The sequence below is a fragment of the Drosophila arizonae genome, chromosome 4, assembly GCF_054131065.1.
Source record: "Drosophila arizonae isolate 15081-1271.41 chromosome 4, UAZ_ARI_1.0, whole genome shotgun sequence".
NCBI lineage: Eukaryota > Metazoa > Arthropoda > Insecta > Diptera > Drosophilidae > Drosophila > Drosophila arizonae.
Window position 1 is genome coordinate 1193569 of NC_142924.1, and position 20527 is coordinate 1214095.

Consider the following 20527-nt stretch of genomic DNA (forward strand, 5'->3'; position numbering starts at 1 on the left):
TAAGGGGCTCAGCCATTCTTGCCTTTAGTAGATTCTTTCTATCAGTAACATCCGTACATAGCAGCACAGTATACTCTATTCCGATTACTACGGGGTATACCAAAACATATACAGACATAAGACAAATTACTATTAACCGTACTCGAAAGCGGCAAAAAGTGCAATTCCATTTGATGAAAAATTGAATTGGCGACGGCACGCTTCGAGCCAAGTCACACACTAGATCCCCGCGTGCCGATCACCATCTGATACGTAGCCCCAGTTATAGTCGCTAACAATGCTACTTGCCACACAGACCGAGCCAAGTGTAAGGCAAACAATGAAAGAAATATCAGTGGGCAGCAACGGGCACAGCTCATACAACTCGCACAACTCATACAACTCATGCAGGTCTATGCTATGGGCCGTGCACGGTTAGACGAAAAGTGTTCCGGTCTGATTTAACAATTGTTAATAATAAATAGCTTATGCATTGGACACGCTCCAGCTGGACAGTTGGGCGTCACACGCAATCAAACGGCCCAAACATTCGAGCCACACAAAAAGACTTTGGGCTAAGACCCGAAAACAAAGAAAAGAAATTTCCTTTTGTGTTTAGACGTTGAATTCTTGGTGAAGTTAGGGTATACTGCACCGTCGGTTAGGAAATTATAGCTCAATCATAGACAATAGACAGTTGTTGGACACCTGACAAATGAGGCAATTGTTGATTGAGTAACCGCAATTCGCTTTAAGCTGCTCTTTATGCGGCTTAAGCAATGGGCTTTGTATGCCGCACAGACCTTAGCCGAGCGGGTATACTGAAATCGGGTGAATGCCTATTATGCCATATTATATATTCATTATTTAACAGATATATCTGTTTTACGAAAATGGATATATAGTCGACTATATAGAGTACTTTTTGGCTCCGTATGAATATGATTACAGGGTATCTGGCCGCAGTGTCAGCCTCTCACTTGCTGTTAGCCACAAAACTAATTGAACTAAATGGAACTGGTGCAAAAGCATTTGGTATAGCTAAGGTGTTCAAAGCAGCAGCAGCCATCGTCAGTTAATTGGGCTTAAAGGCCAGCTGTCCACACACAAAGTAGACAACAAAGCCAAGCTAACAATTTGCATTAAGTAAACCAAGTTAGGTTACGTCTGGCAAGATGTGCACAGCCTGGGGCCATTGTGGAGCTATCAAAAGTGAGTAAATACATGCATAGGCCTATCACTCACAGCCATTTGAGTCGAGACAAATTATACAAGCAAAAATATATCCATTGGGATATGAAATAGATCACACTGAAAGAGCACGAATTTCAAGACAAGTTTGCAGTGGAGTTAGGCATTTGATAGATGGAAGAGGAGCCATGGCTATCCATGTAGCTTAATGATTTTATGACAGGAATTTCTTTGATGTGGCTTTGAATTGATTTGATTATTATCAATCAAAACATAAACTGGACTTAACACACAAAACGTGAGTAGGTCATCCGTAGAGATATTTCAGTTCTATCATCAGCTTCGCTTTCGCCTTGCCACACCTGCTAAGCTGCAGCCATTTGAGAATACTCGGGCTGCAACTGTTGCAAGGAGAGCACAATTATATATCATTACTGGATTATCTAAATTTCGCTGATTAACTAGATTTGGCATAAAAGTTAGAGTTCTAAGTCGATTGCTTTTATATGAGTTTATTAAGCATAGCTTCGCGTCTAGTTCAACTGAATTTCCTTCTAAACATTGATTTATAGACAAATCTGATTGTGACAGACAGGAAAATTGCATTTGGTGTTGCTTTTGGTCACTTTCTCCACAATTTACGAATCACCCAATCTTTGACCAGAGGCGCCAATGGAGATTATAATTCCAAATAATCTTATAATTGTGCGCATATCGTGCTCCAGCCCTGGGCGATTGTCAATCAACGTCACGCTAGCCGCGATTCATCTAATGAATACGACATTGTTAAAGCCAACAGAGTATTGGGGTTACCTTCGACATATGCATATATGTCTTTATCTCTCTCTACATATATATCCATTCATAGATCGGCGGAACATGCGGAACTGCTACTGCAAAAAGTAAAAAATATAAATATATAAATAAATCTTTGGATTAATTGTTTAATATTTTACTATGAATTAAATGCGTTGTCGCTGTATTTCCACAACAAAAGCTACAAATATATACACCTGTTCAACTGGTTTTCGGACTTATTGATGCCTCGAGCGGTCATAATTAATATGTTTTGGGTTGGCCCATAAATTGGTGTTGAGCCGCCGTCATTTTTGCTCGAACACCTACCAAGGCTTCGAGTTTACTTTCTATAAGACACAAGCGATTGGTGGACCGGAAAAATGAGCAAAAATTCACGATTCAAAGGTTAACTAAATTGGTTTTTAATTATATTCAAAATTCCAATATGATAAACAAACAAATATTCTGTCGAAAGTTATATTCAAAAGATAGAAGCAGTTTTATTTAAATGCAGTTTTATTGAACTTTTAATGTCTTTTATCCAACAAGTGATCAGTTTAGAAGCAATCGTTGATGGAAGGCAGAGCACCGTTGCAGTACTTCCAGGTGGACCAGGCAGTCCAGCCCTGCTGGCGCTGGATCTTCTGGGCGCAACGGACGGAGTTGGTGATGTCATCGGTCAACAGGGCGTTGCAGCTGAGGTTGCACTCGTTGTAGGAGAAGCGACCGTTGGCAGGCTGGCACCAGTAGTAGTTGTTGATCTGGAAGATGCCGTAGTCGTTGGAGCCGTTGTAGTTCTCGGGGCCAACAACGCCGGTGCGGTAGGAGCTCTCGTGCTCGGCAATGCAGGTCCACTTGTTCAGCTGGTCACGGGGAACGCCCAAGTTGGCCATCTCGCGGGCCAGGGAGCAACGGTTCATGGTGCGACCGAAAGCGGGGGCGGCAAAAGCCAGAGCAAGCAGAACGATGAAAGCCTTCATGTTAACAATTTCTAGTAAACTGATGAGGAACAACTAGGAGCCTTGCCCTTTTATAGGGCATGTTATCACGAAACCAACTCAAGAGCCTTCAGTCTAGTGGACAAATAACTATTGCGCTGATAGCGATGTAAGTGCTCAGGGCTGGAGCTAATCAGATGCTTCACGTGTGTTACGTATATAGTAACTCTTAAGTGACGCATGGAATCTTAATCATATTGCCTTATAGATAGGGAAATATATGGCCGGGATGGATAGAGAGAGATGGATGAAGAGAGAGATATATATCTAGATATATATAGATAGTTAAACAGAAATTCTTAGTTTCAAAACTATCTTATAATCTCGCAGTTTTGTTGATCTCTCAAATATTTCCCCAATTGTTCTCTATTTTTGTATGGATGGGGTTCTGCTCAGTGGCTAGATTAGAGATCCGTCCGTTTGTCTGGTTTCTAGTCTCGCTCTGATATCATAATGAATATGATGGGCTTTGTTTATAATCCGTGTCTGACCCGCGCTGTCATTTGGAGCCGAGTTTCGTTCAACTTTACTTTCATGAGAGAAAATCTGCAATAAAACAGAAAAGGTTTATTTTTTGTTTTTGTCTTTTTTTATGAACACGCAACAAATTATTTGTTTGTTTTTCGTTTGGCAAAAGTTTCTAATTTGATGGTCTTTATTTATGGACGACACACATTGAATTAGATTAATGTCCATTTCAACTTAATAAGCCCGAAAAAGCTACAAACTCTCGAAAAACTCATTTGAAATTATTGTAATCAATCTCCAGTGCTTTGTTGTCTTTTTTTTTTAAAACGAAGATTTGAAAGTTGTTTATTCGCAATGATACCCGTAAGTAGACAATCAGTGGGCTCATATTAGGCTTTGGTCACCCTAGCTTCTACTTCTATACATTCATATTTGGATTTGGTCACACCAATTTATATATATTTTTCTTGGAACATCAATATTCATGTGTTTCACAACACTTTCCTTGATCAATAAAAGAACTCGGAATTAGTTCGCAGCTTTAGTTCGAGCTCCATTTATACTTAGAATTTGAAATTTTATAGACAACTCTTTATACATATTAAGTCATCTTTTCTTTGACCCATTCAGAGGGAATACTTTGCTTAGCTCAATTTTGGGGAACTGTTCTTAAGCTGTTCTATTAACGTAACTGTACATTCCTTTGCTATAATTAGACAATTAGTGTCGACTTTTTTGTATAAATGATGCATAATTGGTCAGCTCAAGATGCTGAAAGGCCCAACTCATGCATATGCGATGAGGTTTTATTTTTTCGAGAAATTCTTCTACTCCGATTGTAGAACTGTTAGCTGACCCATATACGTATGCTAAGCCAAGCTCTTAGCAGTTAGTTAAATGACTTTGTTCTTGTATATATGGAGGGGAAAAAGTAAAAGTGAATATGTTGATTATGTTGACTCTAACAAAGAACTCACAAGTCAGCGCCGGCTAGAAAATCGATAATTCATAGACAACTAAGCGGGTCACAGAGCTTGTCTTCGCATGCCTTGGCCTGGCATGCCTTGAAGCCACTTTTGTCAGTCATTTGGCCTAGCCAAATGACTTTTACAGTAGCCTTTTGTCATTCATTTTCGCTGTTAACCCAACGTCGGTAAGGTTAACAGCTTTCTGAGAAATGCGTGTGGAGATATGTGTAGAAATCTGTGGTCGCCTACAGATCAACAAGTGCCTCCAGCGGGGGACCACAAGGAATACCGCTAGCAGATGCAAAAAATTGAGTGGAAAACGGCGGGTGCCTCTGCCTCCCAACATGACTTATTGTGCATATGCACTGAGAGAAACTGAGGCTTATAAATAATGAAGATTTCAGTTTCAATTTATGACATAGCTGTAACATCATCCTATGAGTAGCCTTTAGCCGTGTTGATTGTAGCTTCTTAGCTCTTTTAAGTTGAGCATGCTTGGTTATTTATCTCAGTGTACTCACTGTTTCATGCACCGCGCTGAATGGGGTTAATATAACAGCGCGTAGCGTCAACAATGACGGGTTTTGCATAGTTGCGGTTAGGTCTTTAGACCCCGCGCTCTATCTACTGTCTACTGTCTAAGTCAGCCTCCATATGCCGAGAAAGCCATATGTGCATCTGAGTTGGCGTTAATGTTCACGTTGATCCATCTCTGCGAATGAATGTGTATGTATGTGTGTGTGTGTGCCAGCCTTGGGGTCTGTGCCGAGTCAGTAGCTTTAACGATTCAACTTGTGACCGTTATGAAATGTAACCATAAGTACACACAGCTGTTGAGTTCTCATTTGTGTTTTAGAAAGAGTTTCAGGCCATGGAGCATGCTCTTCACACCTCAACAGTGTTGGCCGCATTAGGGTAGCCAAAAAAAAAAAAAAAAAAAAAAAAAAAAACAGAAAAAGGTAGCTAAAGGGCATGCTTGAATGACTGGAAAAAAGCTAAACAAGCTAAGCCTTAAGCATTGTCGAAGCCAACTTCATTAATTTAGCTCATTTGTTGAGAAGAAAGAAAGGAAAAGAAGGGAGGGGCTTGAATGATCTCTTTAAGGAATAATTTGAATGATTTTCGCCGGCTCATTTAATTAAATTTGCATTTTCGACAAATCAGCTAGATTTTGCAATGAAAATAGCTGAATTAGCAGCACTGAGCTGCAGCTACCTTCTATTAGTCAGCTCTAAATGCTGTGTACAACGCTCAAATCCGACTTTAAATACCAATAGCCAACACTTAAAGCATATTAATTGTTAAGCGAAGAGCCGAACAAGGTTAATGGTTAACATTTAACTGCTGCTATTTGACTGCCAGAAACAACCAGAAAAAAGAGGCTAATTAATGCTACGAATAAATGGTTCGATAGCATTTACCAATTTCTAGTATCTGCTGCCAGCTAAGCATTTTCCTTTGGCTGTTTACTTTTTGAAGTCTTTCGATTACGGGTTAATGAAGTCCATTGATAAGACGTCAAATCACGGCGAAACACGCGCCCACTTCAGATAGCAGTTTAGCATAGATAATTTCTAGCTATAAAAGCGCCAAACTTTAGCCTTCTCTTCATCAGTTACTGTATTGTAAATTGTAAACATGAAGGCCTTCATCGTTCTGCTTGCTCTGGCTTTTGCCGCCCCCGCTTTCAGTCGCACCATGAACCGTTGCTCCCTGGCCCGCGAGATGGCCGACTTGGGCGTTCCCCGTGACCAGCTGGCCCGTTGGGCTTGCATTGCCGAGCACGAGAGCTCCTACCGCACCGGCGTTGTTGGCCCCGAGAACTACAACGGCTCCAACGACTACGGCATCTTCCAGATCAACAACTACTACTGGTGCCAGCCTGCCAACGGTCGCTTCTCCTACAACGAGTGCAACCTCAGCTGCAACGCCCTGTTGACCGATGACATCACCAACTCCGTCCGTTGCGCCCAGAAGATCCAGCGCCAGCAGGGCTGGACTGCCTGGTCCACCTGGAAGTACTGCAACGGTGCTCTCCCCTCCATCAACGACTGCTTCTAAATGACTTCGTTTCTGTTCATTCGAAATATAAAATAAACTTTTTTTAAAAATATTGAATTGAGTCCATGTTAGGGGAAGTAATAGGAGCTACCAATATTCTCTAGATCTGAACTAAACTCTCCTTAAGAAGAAAAAGTTGACTTTAAAGTAGGGTACGTAGTCTTCGGTCTTGTCTATACCATGATGAATAGAAAATCTTAAAGTGAAGTTTTGCTCAGCTATTCTTGAGGATCAACAGTTGGAAGTCGTTCGTAATTGGCTGTTTCTCCACATGTTCGTTTGCTTTCTAAAGCCACAGAAAATTGAAGAAAGATCAATACAGAATAACGAAAGCAAGAATCAATTTGTCGCAACCCATACTCAGACGCAGACACAGACTTGGCCAAGAGACTGGAAGAGTAAAAGCCATGGCTAGACTTCTTTTCCCTTCTACTCGCCGCGGCTGGCAGTCGTAATAGGCCGTTGACTTGGAGCGGTCAGTGAATTGTTAATATGAATGGGTGAAGGGGGTAAGGAGGAGAGCCCGACTCGGTGGGCAATAATTTATACAGGTAGCCGTCACTCAGACCGGCTGTAAATGGGCAACTTAGAACCAAGCTAAGGAAGTGCCAATGCATTAACAGAGACACTAAAAGCCCGCTTCGAACAGGCTGGAAAACAAAGCAGGAAACCAAAGACTGGAAAATTATACCAAGTGCAAGAAGATGGGGAGAAGGTAGGGTAAAACGTCAGCAGACCTTTTCCTACTGCCTAGTGCAAAGTACATGCCTCTCTCTCTCTCTTTCTTTCTATCTCTTTCTCTTTCCTTGTAATTTGTGCATATTAGCACAACTAGGCGGTCGTCGGTCGTCGGTTCCTAAGTAATTGCCCCTAGGCCGAAGTTCGGCGCCCCTTGGGAAGACGACATGGTGTGGGTCAACTAAGTACTTAACTTACTCGAAAAACAATTGCTGCGGTTAGCTGGCATATGAAATCAGTCTAGCGTAAAGTTATGGCGGTCTACAGATAACAACCAAACAACTAACACAGCGAGCCGATACCAGGCAGATGTAGACGCAGTGGCATCGGGCATGGGGCACTCTCGGATCTGCAGACAACTTGATTTGTACGCACGTCAGGGTTTGTGGCTGATTTAATTGGTTGCGCCCCAGGAAAGCGTCTGTCTGCGTGTGCGGAAAAGTGTGAAAGATGTAGAACTCAGGGAAACACACAGAAAACTACAGGGAAATAAGAAAGCGATGCAAAAGGTATGAGAGACAGGCAGAGAAAATATCACTCGAAAACAACTAGAAATATGCTGAGAGAAAGGAAAGGAAAGCAAAGGAAGTTACAGCAGGAAATTTAAATGAAACATAGTTTCATAATCATATTTATGTATACTAAGATATAACAGCTTAGACGTGACCAAGATATCTCTGGTTTAATGGAGAGCGGAACTAAAACTAATGGTTGACTAAATCTTCAAAGACAGTCTAGAAGTTGGGTGATAAATGTGTCCTGAGTAAGACTTTCTTGTTTTGAGGCGGGAAAACATAAACATCAATATAATTATTTTAATAACTAAAAAAGCTACAGAAAATCCTTCACTACTGAGTAAAACCACCATCCATTTGGCATAATCAATAGATATGGATTTGCTAGAAAGTTCATGAAGCTGTCTAACTCTTAGGCAACACTTGGCTAGGTGTATTCCATTTATGAATTATTATCTTGACATCTCAGACATTGCACGCCTTTTGATAGAGAGCTCACTCATAATATTATTATCTGAAGATTTCAGTTTAGCCACTTAGTGGAAAGGTGCTCAAGTGTTTTCCCACTCGGCAAAAGCAAACAAGATTTTAATACGCAAAACTCGAGTGTAGAGGCCGGCAGGCAAATTAATGGATGGTTCGATAGATAAGGTGCTCAGGGGATTCACTCTTATCTGCCTGAAAATTGGCAAACAGCCAATCAAAGCGAGGTAAATTAATGTTGCAGACGGTGCTTATCAGAGCCAATCCCATGGACAAAGAGGAAGAGAAAGGAAACCGGGATGGCTTAGACTAGACTTTCAATATGCTATGTTCCCAGATGGGATCTGATATGATATATGCTTACCCAGATGGTTGACTGAGTGTACGTAAGCCTAAGCGCTGCTTAAACTCAGACAATGTCAAGAGATTACATTACGACTGTCTTGTGTGTTTTCCAGTTGGTTAAGTAAACATGATCTTGACTTGTCATTGTCAATGGTAACCGAGCTGAAACGCTGAAACGTTGAAACACTGCCCGGCCAGTGCTGACAAGCTCTGAGCTACTTTTTGGCATCAATTACCTGTCACATCACGAAATTGGACTCACAAATTATAAGCATTTCACCTGGCCGACCCCCAAAACGGAATGGAAACACAACTGTGTCAAGCGCACAGGCACCAGCCCCCAGCCACCAGCCACTCGAACCCTCCTACTGCTGCGTTATTATTTCGACAATAAACCCTAATTATATTAGTTGGGAGACAGCTCTGTTGATATATTACCCGGAGGGGCCTCGCAGCAGGCAGGCGCAATCTGTAGTTAACAAATCGCGGTGAAAATCATAATGAGCGTTAGAAAACTCTACGTTTTTCCTGAACACAAACTTGAGATACACTATGGGAGTCGCTTGATGAACATTACAAGAAAAGCTGAGTTGAGTATTATAAATAAATTCAGATTTATGAGAGAAAAACTGATTTCAATACTGAAAACTAAGACTAAACCAGCTAGGGAATGTAGAAAATCACATTTTATAGACTAAAGATAAAGACTTCATTAAGAACATATGCTAATCAATTTATTTTATCATTGACATTTTGAGTTGTTGGTCCAGCCAAAAGCCTTTACTCTATATTGCTTGAAATGAGATAAAGAGAGGGATAGAGAATGAGGCACAGAAGAGTGAATGAAAAAACTAGCCAGAGATAGTCAAACAGAGGCATAAAGAGATAGAGAGGTATACAGATATGGAGAAAGGGTTTCAGGGAGAGAGTATTCAACTTTCGTCTAGTTGACTAGCATATCTTCCAGCTGGGATTTAATTTAAAGTCAGGCACCAATGCATGTCAAGCATGACAGTCAGCTATCAAAAGGCTGACAAAAGTCTGTATAGGTATCCAAAACACACACAATTCAAGACGCCAACAACAATAACAACGACAGCAACAACAACAATGGTAATGCGCCGACAACTCTTGGGAAAATCAGCAAATCTTTCTCTGGCTCTTGACAGCTGAAAAGTGGGCACATTTCTCTATCATTGTTGTTGCTAAATTCTGTTAATAGTTTTATCTCGTTTGTCAGACAGCGCACTCTGTATCTCTGTCCCTCTGTCCCTCCGCCTGTCCGTCTGTGTGAGTAAAATTTACAACGCAAATGCAAATGGGCTAAAGAAATGGAACTGCTGCCATGAGAACATTCGACTGCGTATATCTCGCAGTCAGCATCAAAAAGACACTTAAAAAGAGGCCATTGTTGCCCAACAGCCACTTCGAATGGACGTTTTTAATACTCGTTCATGCATTGGGAAGGAGTATATCGGCTTTGTCCAAAGTCCCTCTGGCAGTCTAGTAAGATATAATCGACAGCGAAAGTGTTGAGATTTTCGTGATAGGTTCACTATAGGCGAGGTAAATTGGGAAAGAAAAATTCCCTCTTGAGACTAAACTAAAATTAGGTATTTCTATTTATTTTATACTTTTGCACAACGAACGAGTATTGTGCAGTCTGTGCAGCACTCTCATTTGCTTTTTGTGTAACAGCTAAAGACAATTTGGCAAGGTGTCGGCTTAACACGGGGAGAAACTATACTTTTTACTACGACGACTATTATGAGCTATACCTGTCCGAAAAAAAAACGTAACAAAAAAATTATGCTGTGATAAATTTGTTGTGGCCAGGGAGAACCCGCTCTTATGGCAACATGATTAAAAGCGGATTACGCATGCGCGAAAGTTGGCGGAAGAGAACAGGTGATTTATCACCTGTGAGCTTAAGCCAGCGACTGCCAGCTGAAGTGTGCCAAGTCGTGACAAAAAATAAAAAAGAAATTCCTTTTTTGATTATACAGATATATTTAAAAATATATATATAATGGGAGAAAAATTTGAATTGACCAAACTCTAAAAAAAAAAAACAAATTCGTAATGTCATTTCCAACAAGCTTTGCTTCTTCTTCAACGACAGAGTGTGAAGTGAAGTGTCGAAAAGGATCAGCCGACTTTGTGAGGTGTGAAATATGTATATAATATCATCTTGAAATAAATATGCCTAGCGAATGAAGTTCTTATGTCTCTGTTTGGTAATTCAAGCCGGCTTAAATATACAAACGCAGCTTATAGAGTTTCCCTAAAAAGACACCAAAACTGAGCTTGGCTGACTGCATGGTTGAATGGTATATAAAGTAGATAGCCTATTGGGATCGCATCGCATATTTTTTTTAAAGAAATAAAATGGGTTGGTCAATTTCAAATTCATATATTGGCATCCAATCCCAAACTATCCAACGTGTGTTCCCTAGAAGTTTTATACATCATTCTGAATATGGGCACTCTAGCAATATAGAAGATCAATTACAGTATGATATAAAGTCAGCTGAATATCAAATTTCCACACTCTATAGCCAATATACTCAGTTCGGCTGAGGCGAGCGCGCATCGAGAGCGTTTGTTTTATAAAAAGTCATTCAACTCAATGGCAGACCCTTGAGAATTCGATACAAATTGTTACAATATGGCTGTCAATCAGTTTCTACGCCCGTCTGGGCGAGTTGCTTACCATTTTCACTGCTTTTGTGGATCGAAAAAATGCACAACAGCAACAACAACAGCAACTGCAACTGAAACAGCAGCAGCAGCAGCTTTGACAAGGCTCTGCCAACTGCATATGGCAATGAGACAGAAAAGGCAATACGAATAAATCGAATGGATCTACATTGGGGCAGAGAAGCCGAACACGTAATTGCATTGAAATTGCTTTACGCATTATTTGTATTGCTTTTTTGTGAATCAGATGAAATCTAAGTTGGAGAAGTCGTTGCCTTCTCTGCGTACACTTGGCTATCTCTCTCTCTCTCTCTCTCGCGCGCGCGCGCGCGCTGTCGATCTAGATAAACGCAACGATAACGGCATGCTTTCATACGTAATTTCTTTTACGATTGGAAATTAAATTAACTTGTTTGCCAGCAGCTATTACTAGCTGTAGTCCAACTCCGACTTCGTCTCGGAGTCCGCGGCGGTGCCATGCCCAATGTATGTAGCTAGCTGATCATTTGATTCATTTTGCAATCATTTCTCATAGATACGAGCATAGCATTGCTTTTGGCCAGGTAAAATTGTCATAATGACTCGGTTATGTGTGGGCCATTATATAAAATTTCACTTTTGCTACGCGTCCGAAAAGGCTGCGGGGACAATTTGTGCGAATTTTCTCAGACAACCCCTGTTCGCTTAATGAGTACATTTATCGAATGCTCACTGTAGCTGTCTATCGACCTGTCGAATGTTGGTCAAAGCAAGTGAAAAAGTTTACGTCTGTGGCAAGTTACACAATCGTGCTTTATTCGTGAACTCAGAGCTTACTTGAAGCAGGGATCGATGCTGGGCAAGTTGCCATTGCAGAACTTCCAGGTGGACCAGGCCGGCCAGCCCTGCTCCGTGAGCACCTTCTGGGCACACCGCACGGACCTGGTAATGTCGTCCGAGAGTAGAGCCTTGCAGCTCACCCCACAGCCATTGGCCGACTTCTTGTTGTTGGGCGGCTGGCACCAGTAGCGATCGTTGATCTGGAAGATGCCGTAGTCATTGGAGCCATCCGAGTTGGGTGGACCCACCACGTCGGTACGATACGAGCTCTCGTGCTCCGCAATGCAGACCCACCTGGCCAGCTGATCTCGCGGAACGCAATGCCTGGCCATCTCCCGGGCCAAGGAGCAGCGATCCATGGTGCGAGCGAGGGCGGGTGAAGCAGCCCATGCCAGGGCCACCAGGAGGAAAACAACGAAGGACTTCATCTTCTCTCGGTATGCTGCTGAAGTGGAAACTGAAACAACTATTGCCCTCTGGCTGCGTGTGGTGCAATTTATAGCTGAGCCTCATTTGGAATCTCTGCAGTTGAGCAAGTAATGCCTGCCTGCCCGATAATGGTGTTGAAATACCAGATTCAACAATATCATTATTCAACACTATTAAAGTATTTCATATAAAAAGCATATCTGGTCACACTAAAATTATGACCCTTCTTCTTCTTCTGAATGTTCTTATCGTGGTTCAAGAAAACACTCTCTAAAATAAAAGATAATTTTAAACAAGTATGAAAGCTCTAGTCGACACAGCTCGACTACGAGATCCCCTGAACCTTTCGGCGAATTGATATTTGAACTTTCAGACAAGTCTCTAGTATTTATCTAGTATTTGAAATACGTGGTGAGGGGGTGGATAAAGAGGTGGGGGTAAATTATAACAAAAATCGAAATTTTATAGAGTACATCGGAATCTATATTTATTTTTTCAAGTCTCTAGCTCTTATATCTTCTGAGATCGGCTCGTTCAAACATAGGGACAAATGGACAGACGGACAGGGCTAAATCAATTCCGCTCGTCGCCTTGATCAAGAGATATATACTTTGTGGGGTCTGCCACGCCTCCTTCTGCCTGTTACATACATTTCAACAAAACCATTATACCCTGATTCACATCGCATCAGCAATTTGGTAGCTAAATTTCGCTCTAATACTGTAGCCGAATACGAAGAAACTTTCTCAACTACGACTCAGCAAGTGGCCTGATCATATTAATCATTGTTAATAATAGACGCGAACTTTTCTAATCTGCAGCTGCACGCGCACTTCTCCGATGAATTCTGTGCCTCTGACCATTCAAAGTCTTGCCTTTCAATATCTTATCAAAGACCCAAAGGCGGAAGAAGTTTATGTCTTGCAAATTGCAAGCTTTGGGGCTCTATCAATGGGCATACTGATAAGATTTGAATGGATTGAAACTCCCCACAGACACGGACATATATATTCATATGTGTATTCATATTCATATTCATATTCATACCCATATTCATATGCTCCAACAATAACCTCGCACGCATGTTAGCCCAGTCGCAATTATCGCAGCGAGCTCCATAACGTAACTAATTCCAAATATTTAGCCAGATGGCATTGTCTTGGCTTGGGGTCTGCTGTTCACGCAATCCGTGAGGTTGCATGCTTTGTTGCAGTTATTTATTCATTGTGCGGCATTCGAGCTATTTCAGTCTGAAATTGCACTTGATTTTTCTTTCACGTGCAGCTCGTAGGCCAAATTCCCAGCTCTTTTTGCGCTACAAGTTTAACGTCCGATCGTAGGTTAGACTTTTAATATCGTTTTCAATTCATCTACATCGACTCCGCTTGACTTCACTTGACTGTGCTCCCAAATCCAAGGCGTCAAGGTGACCCCAGAAATGCAGCAGAAGAGTCCCAACAGATTACAGCTACATGGACAAGGTCTATCAGGCCCATTGAAGCCTCTCCCATAATGCGCCCTTTCTAAGTAGCCCACTGAAAATGAAAAAAATTTACAACACATATTTATACACCTCAGCATGACTACAGAGGCCCTTGGCCCATTGCAGGCAGCAAAACAATTATGTTAATCAGAGCCAACGAGTTCGGAGTTCCCTTTCTCTATGGAACTCGATTCAATGAACCTTTGCAAGCAAACAATGTTGCAAGATCTCTTGTTAATAATCGTAATAAAAAGAAGACAAGCCATTTTACACACGATTATATGGAATTATTACACATATGCCAACGATTTTCTAATCGATTTTATCAAAGCTCACTCTAGTTCATATTTCCATGACATTCAGCTTTTTAATATATGACATGATTCCCCTTGAGATGCACATATGTATGATATAATTTATATACTCGGGTATATGTATCATCAGCATATACATACACATATATCTTTTTGTAATGCTCATTGATTATGAAAAGTCATTGGTTATAAATAGTCAATCATTTATCATACTTATAAATGGACACGATTGTCTTTCGACGCCTTTAATCCATTGGATTATCAACGCAAGTACCCTAGTAAAATAGGTATATAAAAGGGATCGGTTCATTCTATGAAAGCGACTTTAAATTTAAATCGTACTCCAAAATATAATGGGATAAAATTAACAGATCTATCAATATTGATTGTAGTTGTTCACGATACGTATACGATCGAATTCTAATACGATTTAACTAAACAAATAGAGATTCTTTGCTTGGGGCATACTTTACTGGAATGCCGAAAGGAATACTGAAATTGTTAATACAAAAAGTTGCATTAAATACTTCATTTGAATTGACTCTCAGTATTATTATCTAAGTTGATAGCTCTTTGCCGTTCTCGGTCTCTCTCTTTCTTTCTCGCTCTCTCTCTCTCTCTCTCTCTCTCTCTGCCTCTCTCTCTCTCTCTCTCTCTCTCTCTCCCTCTCTCTCACTCTTTCTTTTTCTCTCGATCTAGATAAACGCAACGATAACGGCATGCTTTCATACGTAATTTCTTTTACGATTGGAAATTAAATTAACTTGTTTGCCAGCAGCTATTACCAGCTGTAGTCCAACTCCGACTTCGTCTCGGAGTCCGCGTCGGTGCCATGCCCAATGTATGTAGCTAGCTGATCATTTGATTCATTTTGCAATCATTTCTCATAGATACGAGCATAGCATTGCTTTTGGCCAGGTAAAATTGTCATAATGACTCGGTTATGTGTGGGCCATTATATAAAATTTCACTTTTCGCTACGCGTCCGAAAAGGCTGCGGGGACAACTTCAAGGAATTTAATTCAATGAATCTTTGCAAAGAACATTGTAAGATTTATTAAAAATATGATACAAATTTTACGTATGCTCTTATCAAATTGTTTGATAAATGCCATCGCTAAAATGCCAAAACGCTAAAAGCAAACATTTCGTATTTGCGTCACGTTTCTTTCTTGAGTGTATCGTTCGATTGTACTCGAAATGTACATACTTCATTGAAGTGTATATATTTATTTCATATTCGTATGTATATATATTCATATGTATATATATCTCTATGTAGATTATAGTTCTTCATTGATAAATAGCGAAACATTGATCACAATTACAAGTGGACATGATTGACTACGGTTCGATGCCTTTAATCAAAATTGATTTATGAACTCGAACACCCTACAGCGATTTGCTGCTGCATATCAGCTCGAACTAATATAAATGTTGCTTGTTATGACCAATACAAGACAAGCTATCCAAGTTTGGAGCTTTACAAGTTGCTGTTGGAGGGTATTCGACAGTCACACACACTCATACACAATGGCATTTATATTTTGATTAATTGGCAAAATCTATTTGTTTTGTTTTGGTTTCTTATATTTGTCATATTTTGTTTTGCTTTCATTAAGAATTTTGTCGTATTTCTTATCAACAGCCAGGAGTAGAAGTTTCTAGTTTCAATTTGTTTATTTTTTTCCTTCTTTTGCGGAAACATTGTTTATAGAGATAAGACAAGGCCAAGGCTTTGATTAATGCAGTGCAAGCAGAGTTATCATAGCTGTGATATGGAAAGCCAAGATCTTAGTTAACTGAACTTTGATTTGAATTTAACCAACTATCGATGCCATCTAGCGGGCTGCACGAGCTGTCTCGGCATCCATCCATTATGTGTCGCAGTTCATTTGTGAAATGCTGATGTGTACACACTGGCACCTAAATGCGTTTCCATTAGGCGCTTTATCAGCGCGCACTGCCACTCCACTGATCTCAATTTTCGTTTTCTTTCGGCTTTTATGATTTTCTTGAAATTGATTTATGCAAATCGAATGCAGCTTCCAGCCGTTGGATCGTGTTCAATTTGCTGCGTTTGGCTTTTTGTGTGTGTTTTGATCTTTCATCACTTTTCTCCGATTGATTGGTGAGAGTGTACTGATTAGTGAGGGGGGAGGGGGGAGGTGCGCACTCTGTGGGAAACGCTTGGCAAATTGCCAAACACACGTCGCGACGTTAACGTTTTTACTGGCTTAATCATGGATATCAATTGCCCACCTCCCTCGCATGCCAAGGTGTACGAGCGCTGCCTTGAGCCATGACACACCTGTCCGAAAGAACCAGGTAGATGCCGTAGAAGAGAAGACATGCTTAAGTATGCAGCAACGTGACTGATGCGTTCAATTGATATCAAAATAAACCATATACCAGCACATATACAGTCATATATATGTAGATACATATGTATGTATATAATGTTAAATTTCTTAGCTTTGCATCGAGGCACGTCATAATTTCGAATTGAATCTCATTTGCATATGCAGACGCGCGCAGTTACCGTTAGAGCGCATTGTCAGCTAACGGTGCATATGGTCTTTTATCTCTGCTGCTGACTAGCTGACTCGCTGACTCGCTGAGTCGCCGACTCGCTGACTCGCTGAGTAGCGGAGTAGCTGAGTAGCTGCCAAGCTGTCTGAGTGAAAGTGCGCGCCTTTATTTCTGTTTCGCTTATTGACATGTTAATTTTTTGACAATATTTTCGCTTACGCACGAAAATAAAGAGCGCATTGAGTAACAACAAATCGGCGAGTGGAGCTGATGCTTCCATGATGTTTCCATCTGAGGCTTCAATCAGTCGCTGACGGTCGCCGATGGAAGCCCACACTCATGTCACTGAATGAGTCGTTGACAGTGCCAAGAAAATGCTGAACAAACTAAATGGCTTGTTTTTCCGGTGCGTTACGTGCCGCCCAGTTGCACTCCTGGCCAAGACCAGTCTCTGATAATTTATATACATATATATGTGCATACTCATATACGAATGCAAATTCGAGTTCTGCATGAGAAATGTGCAAATTCGTTTTAACGACTTTTTAATTTTTTTCTTTTTTTTGTCTGTTTCATTTGCAGCGACAGCTCCACGCACCACTCACAGATGGCGCCCAGCGTATGCGATAAGTCGCCCAAATTGCCGCCACATAATGCAGCACCAGCACCAGCACCGGCAACGGCAACGGCAACGGCAACGGCTACCGGTGCCGCTGCTGGCCAGGCTCAGGCCTCAATACCAGCCTCGTCCAGCGGGTCGGGCACAAATAAGTATGGAGCCAACAGCGTGAACGGTTCGTTGGCCTCCTACAAGATGGCCGGCTCGGAGCAGAGCTGGCCGCAGGCGCCCGTCTACAGCAAGGAGAATCAACGGCCGCCCGTCTACAATCCCGAGGACTATGTTCTCTCCTTGCGCAAGTTCACCAAGGGCAGCTCGTCTGGCTCGGCCAAGCCTCAATCCATCTACGATGTGAACATCAATGGCCAACTCCAAGCGGCCGGCAAGGAAGATGCCTACAAGTCCGCCACGCTGCCAGCCAAGCACTCCGGCTACAAGTAAGTATTTGACCCCATCATAGGCTATCAGGCGCACATTAACCTGATATTTGTTATCCACAGGAGTCCCATTCCGGCGCCGCCTGAGAGCGACAGTGAGATGTCCCTGCGCCAGTTTGGCTCCATAACCGATCTACTGACCAAGCTGCGAGCCGATCTTAGGGTGTCCTTCCCCAGGTAAGACAACTGCACAGTGGAGATGCGTCTCAGTCGGAGATCTTACGGCGACAGCCACTCGAAAATGAGAAAAACAACATAGCAGAAGTGCGTTTTAGACCATTATTTATTATATTCAAGAATCAAGAAGGGGAGAGTAGCTTAGAAGCAGTCGTTGATGGAGGGGAGAGCACCGTTGCAGTACTTCCAGGTGGACCAGGCAGTCCAGCCCTGCTGGCGCTGGATCTTCTGGGCGCAACGGACGGAGTTGGTGATGTCATCGGTCAACAGGGCGTTGCAGCTGAGGGCGCACTCGTTGTAGGAGAAGCGACCGCTGGCAGGCTGGCACCAGTAGTAGTCGTTGATCTGGAAGATGCCGTAGTCGTTGGAGCCGTTGTAGTTCTCGGGGCCAACAACGCCGGTGCGGTAGGAGCTCTCGTGCTCGGCAATGCAGGTCCACTTGTTCAGCTGGTCACGGGGAACGCCCAAGTTGGCCATCTCGCGGGCCAGGGAGCAACGGTCCATGGTGCGACCGAAAGCGGGGGCGGCGAAAGCCAGAGCGAGCAGAACGATGAAAGCCTTCATGTTTACAATTTTCAGAAACTGATGTCGAGTCTCCCGAAAACTGCAGCTTTTATAGCCAGCGAATATCTCTAAGTAGGCCCTATCTATGATATGGAAAGTACCGCGACGCGCAGGAGAACGCTTCCTAATCAACTTTCTCGATGATCGCAATTAACTGCCGCACTGATAATAAAAATATAATATTAGAAATCTGCATTCGTCAATCAGCTTAGCAAGATTACATTTTTATACCCTGAACCCATTTTCAATGGGAAATCAGGGTATAATGGTTTTGTTGAAATGTATGTAACAGGGAGAAGGAGGCGTGGCAGACCCCACAAAGTATATATATTCTTGATCAGGGTGACGAGCTGAGTTGATTTGGCCCTGTCCGTCTGTCTGTCCGTCTGTCCGTCTGTCCGTCTGTCCGTCTGTCCGTCTGTCCGTCTGTCCGTATGTATGAACGCGTCGATTTCAGAAGATATAAGAGCTAGAGACTTCAAATTTTTTTTAAAATGTCCGTAATTCCAGCGCGCATATCAAGTTTATCATTAAAATTCGATAACTCATCCCGATCTTTTTTTATCGATAAAAAACCTTATCGAAAACCAGTTATAAAATTATATCTTTTACACCTTTATTGCTAGAGTCTCCAAATTTTTAATGTATGCTTATATGCAATTTATACAATTTCGGTTTTTGTTAAAATTTACCCCCCACCCTTAAATTCACCCCCTCACCCTCACTTTTGTAAAAAGCGTATTTCAAATACTAGAGACTTGTGCTTTGGCAATTACATGCATATCCATGTTATAATCATAATCTGAAAGTTTCATGAAGATCGTACGTCCATAAAAAAAGTTATTAAACAATTAAGTTCTCATAGTAAGCGCACACTGCAGCCCATGCGTGTTTATGCGTGGGTGCTTGTGTGTGTATGTGTTTGTGTATGTGTGTGTATGTGTTTGTGTATGTGTGTGTGTATGTGTATGTGTGTGTGTATGCGTTTGTGTATGTATGCGTGTGTGTGTGTGTATGTGTGTCTGTATGCGTGTGTGTGTATGTATGCCTGTGTGTGCGTACGTGCCTGTGTGTGTGTGTGTGTGCGTGTTTCTTGTGTAAGCTGAAAGACGCGAAAAATTATTGAAATATCTATTGCTCCAAGGGTTCAGGGGATCTCGTAGTCGAGCAGTCTCGACTAGAGCTTTCTTACTTGTTTAAGTAGGTCTAGAGATAATGTGGCATGATGCAGTCAGTGTATATTATACAAGTCCGAGTGCAGGGTAAGATTCTTAATTGTCTTTTGATTTCTCGTTGCAGCTTCGTGCAGGAGTTTGTGACCACGCCCTCGGATGGCATTAGCCATTTGCTGGAGGTGCTGCGTGCCATTCAGATGGCGCAGGCGAGCAATGCGCCCGCCCCACAGGCAGCTGGCACCAATTCGCTGGCCATGTCGCGCAATCCGCAGAGCTATCAGCGCCGAGCCTTGCTCGACGAGCTCTCCTGCCTGTAAGTAACCGAATCTATATCTTGTCTTAAGAAATCGCTGACCCCGTCTCCTGTCTCTCTTTTTCGCTTCCGATCGTCGCCAGACAATGCCTGAGCATTTGCTGTTCCCGCTCCTTGGATGCCATCGCCCGCTTGGGCACCACACCGGTGGGTCTCATGCCACTCGCCTCCTCGGCCACGGGACAAGGCATACGTGGACGCATCCTGGCTCTGCAGCTGCTCGCCGCTGCCTGCGATCGGCAGCCGTTCGGTCAGGGCAATGGTGGGCAGAAGATCAGCGCCGCTGGCCACACCGCCGTCTCGGAGGCGATGTCCACGCTGCGACTGCGCTGCAGCGAGCCCGTGCGCTTCCGGCTGCTCATCGGCATCCTCAACAGCGGCGGTGGCTCGGGAGAACTTCAGTGCGCTGGCATCAAGTGAG

At 42.4% G+C, this 20527-nt stretch overlaps 2 protein-coding genes and 3 pseudogenes across 4 annotated transcripts in view; 2 read left to right on the forward strand and 3 right to left on the reverse strand.

Annotated features, from left to right (window-relative positions):
- mwh (multiple wing hairs) overlaps positions 1-20527 on the forward strand; it is a 32930-nt gene that overhangs the window by 10509 nt on the left and 1894 nt on the right. For 2 of the 3 annotated variants that reach the window (XM_018007632.2, XM_018007634.2), the window contains 4 exons: positions 17404-17877; positions 17941-18054; positions 19918-20106; positions 20190-20522. In XM_018007632.2, the coding sequence (XP_017863121.1) occupies positions 17404-17877; positions 17941-18054; positions 19918-20106; positions 20190-20522 (1110 nt within the window). Of the gene's footprint in view, positions 1-16827; positions 17228-17403; positions 17878-17940; positions 18055-19917; positions 20107-20189; positions 20523-20527 lie in introns of those variants that run through there. The other variant, XM_018007633.2, reaches the window with a different exon arrangement.
- On the reverse strand, positions 2467-2980 carry LOC108612215 (lysozyme A/C pseudogene; annotated as a pseudogene).
- On the forward strand, positions 6003-6515 carry LOC108613876 (lysozyme D pseudogene; annotated as a pseudogene).
- On the reverse strand, positions 12012-12599 carry LOC108613875 (lysozyme B pseudogene; annotated as a pseudogene).
- Positions 18143-18649, reverse strand: LOC149268947 (lysozyme A/C). The gene has a single exon (XM_089466458.1). The coding sequence runs from the start codon at positions 18616-18618 to the stop codon at positions 18196-18198; it is 423 nt and encodes a 140-aa protein (XP_089322584.1). The 5' UTR covers positions 18619-18649; the 3' UTR covers positions 18143-18195.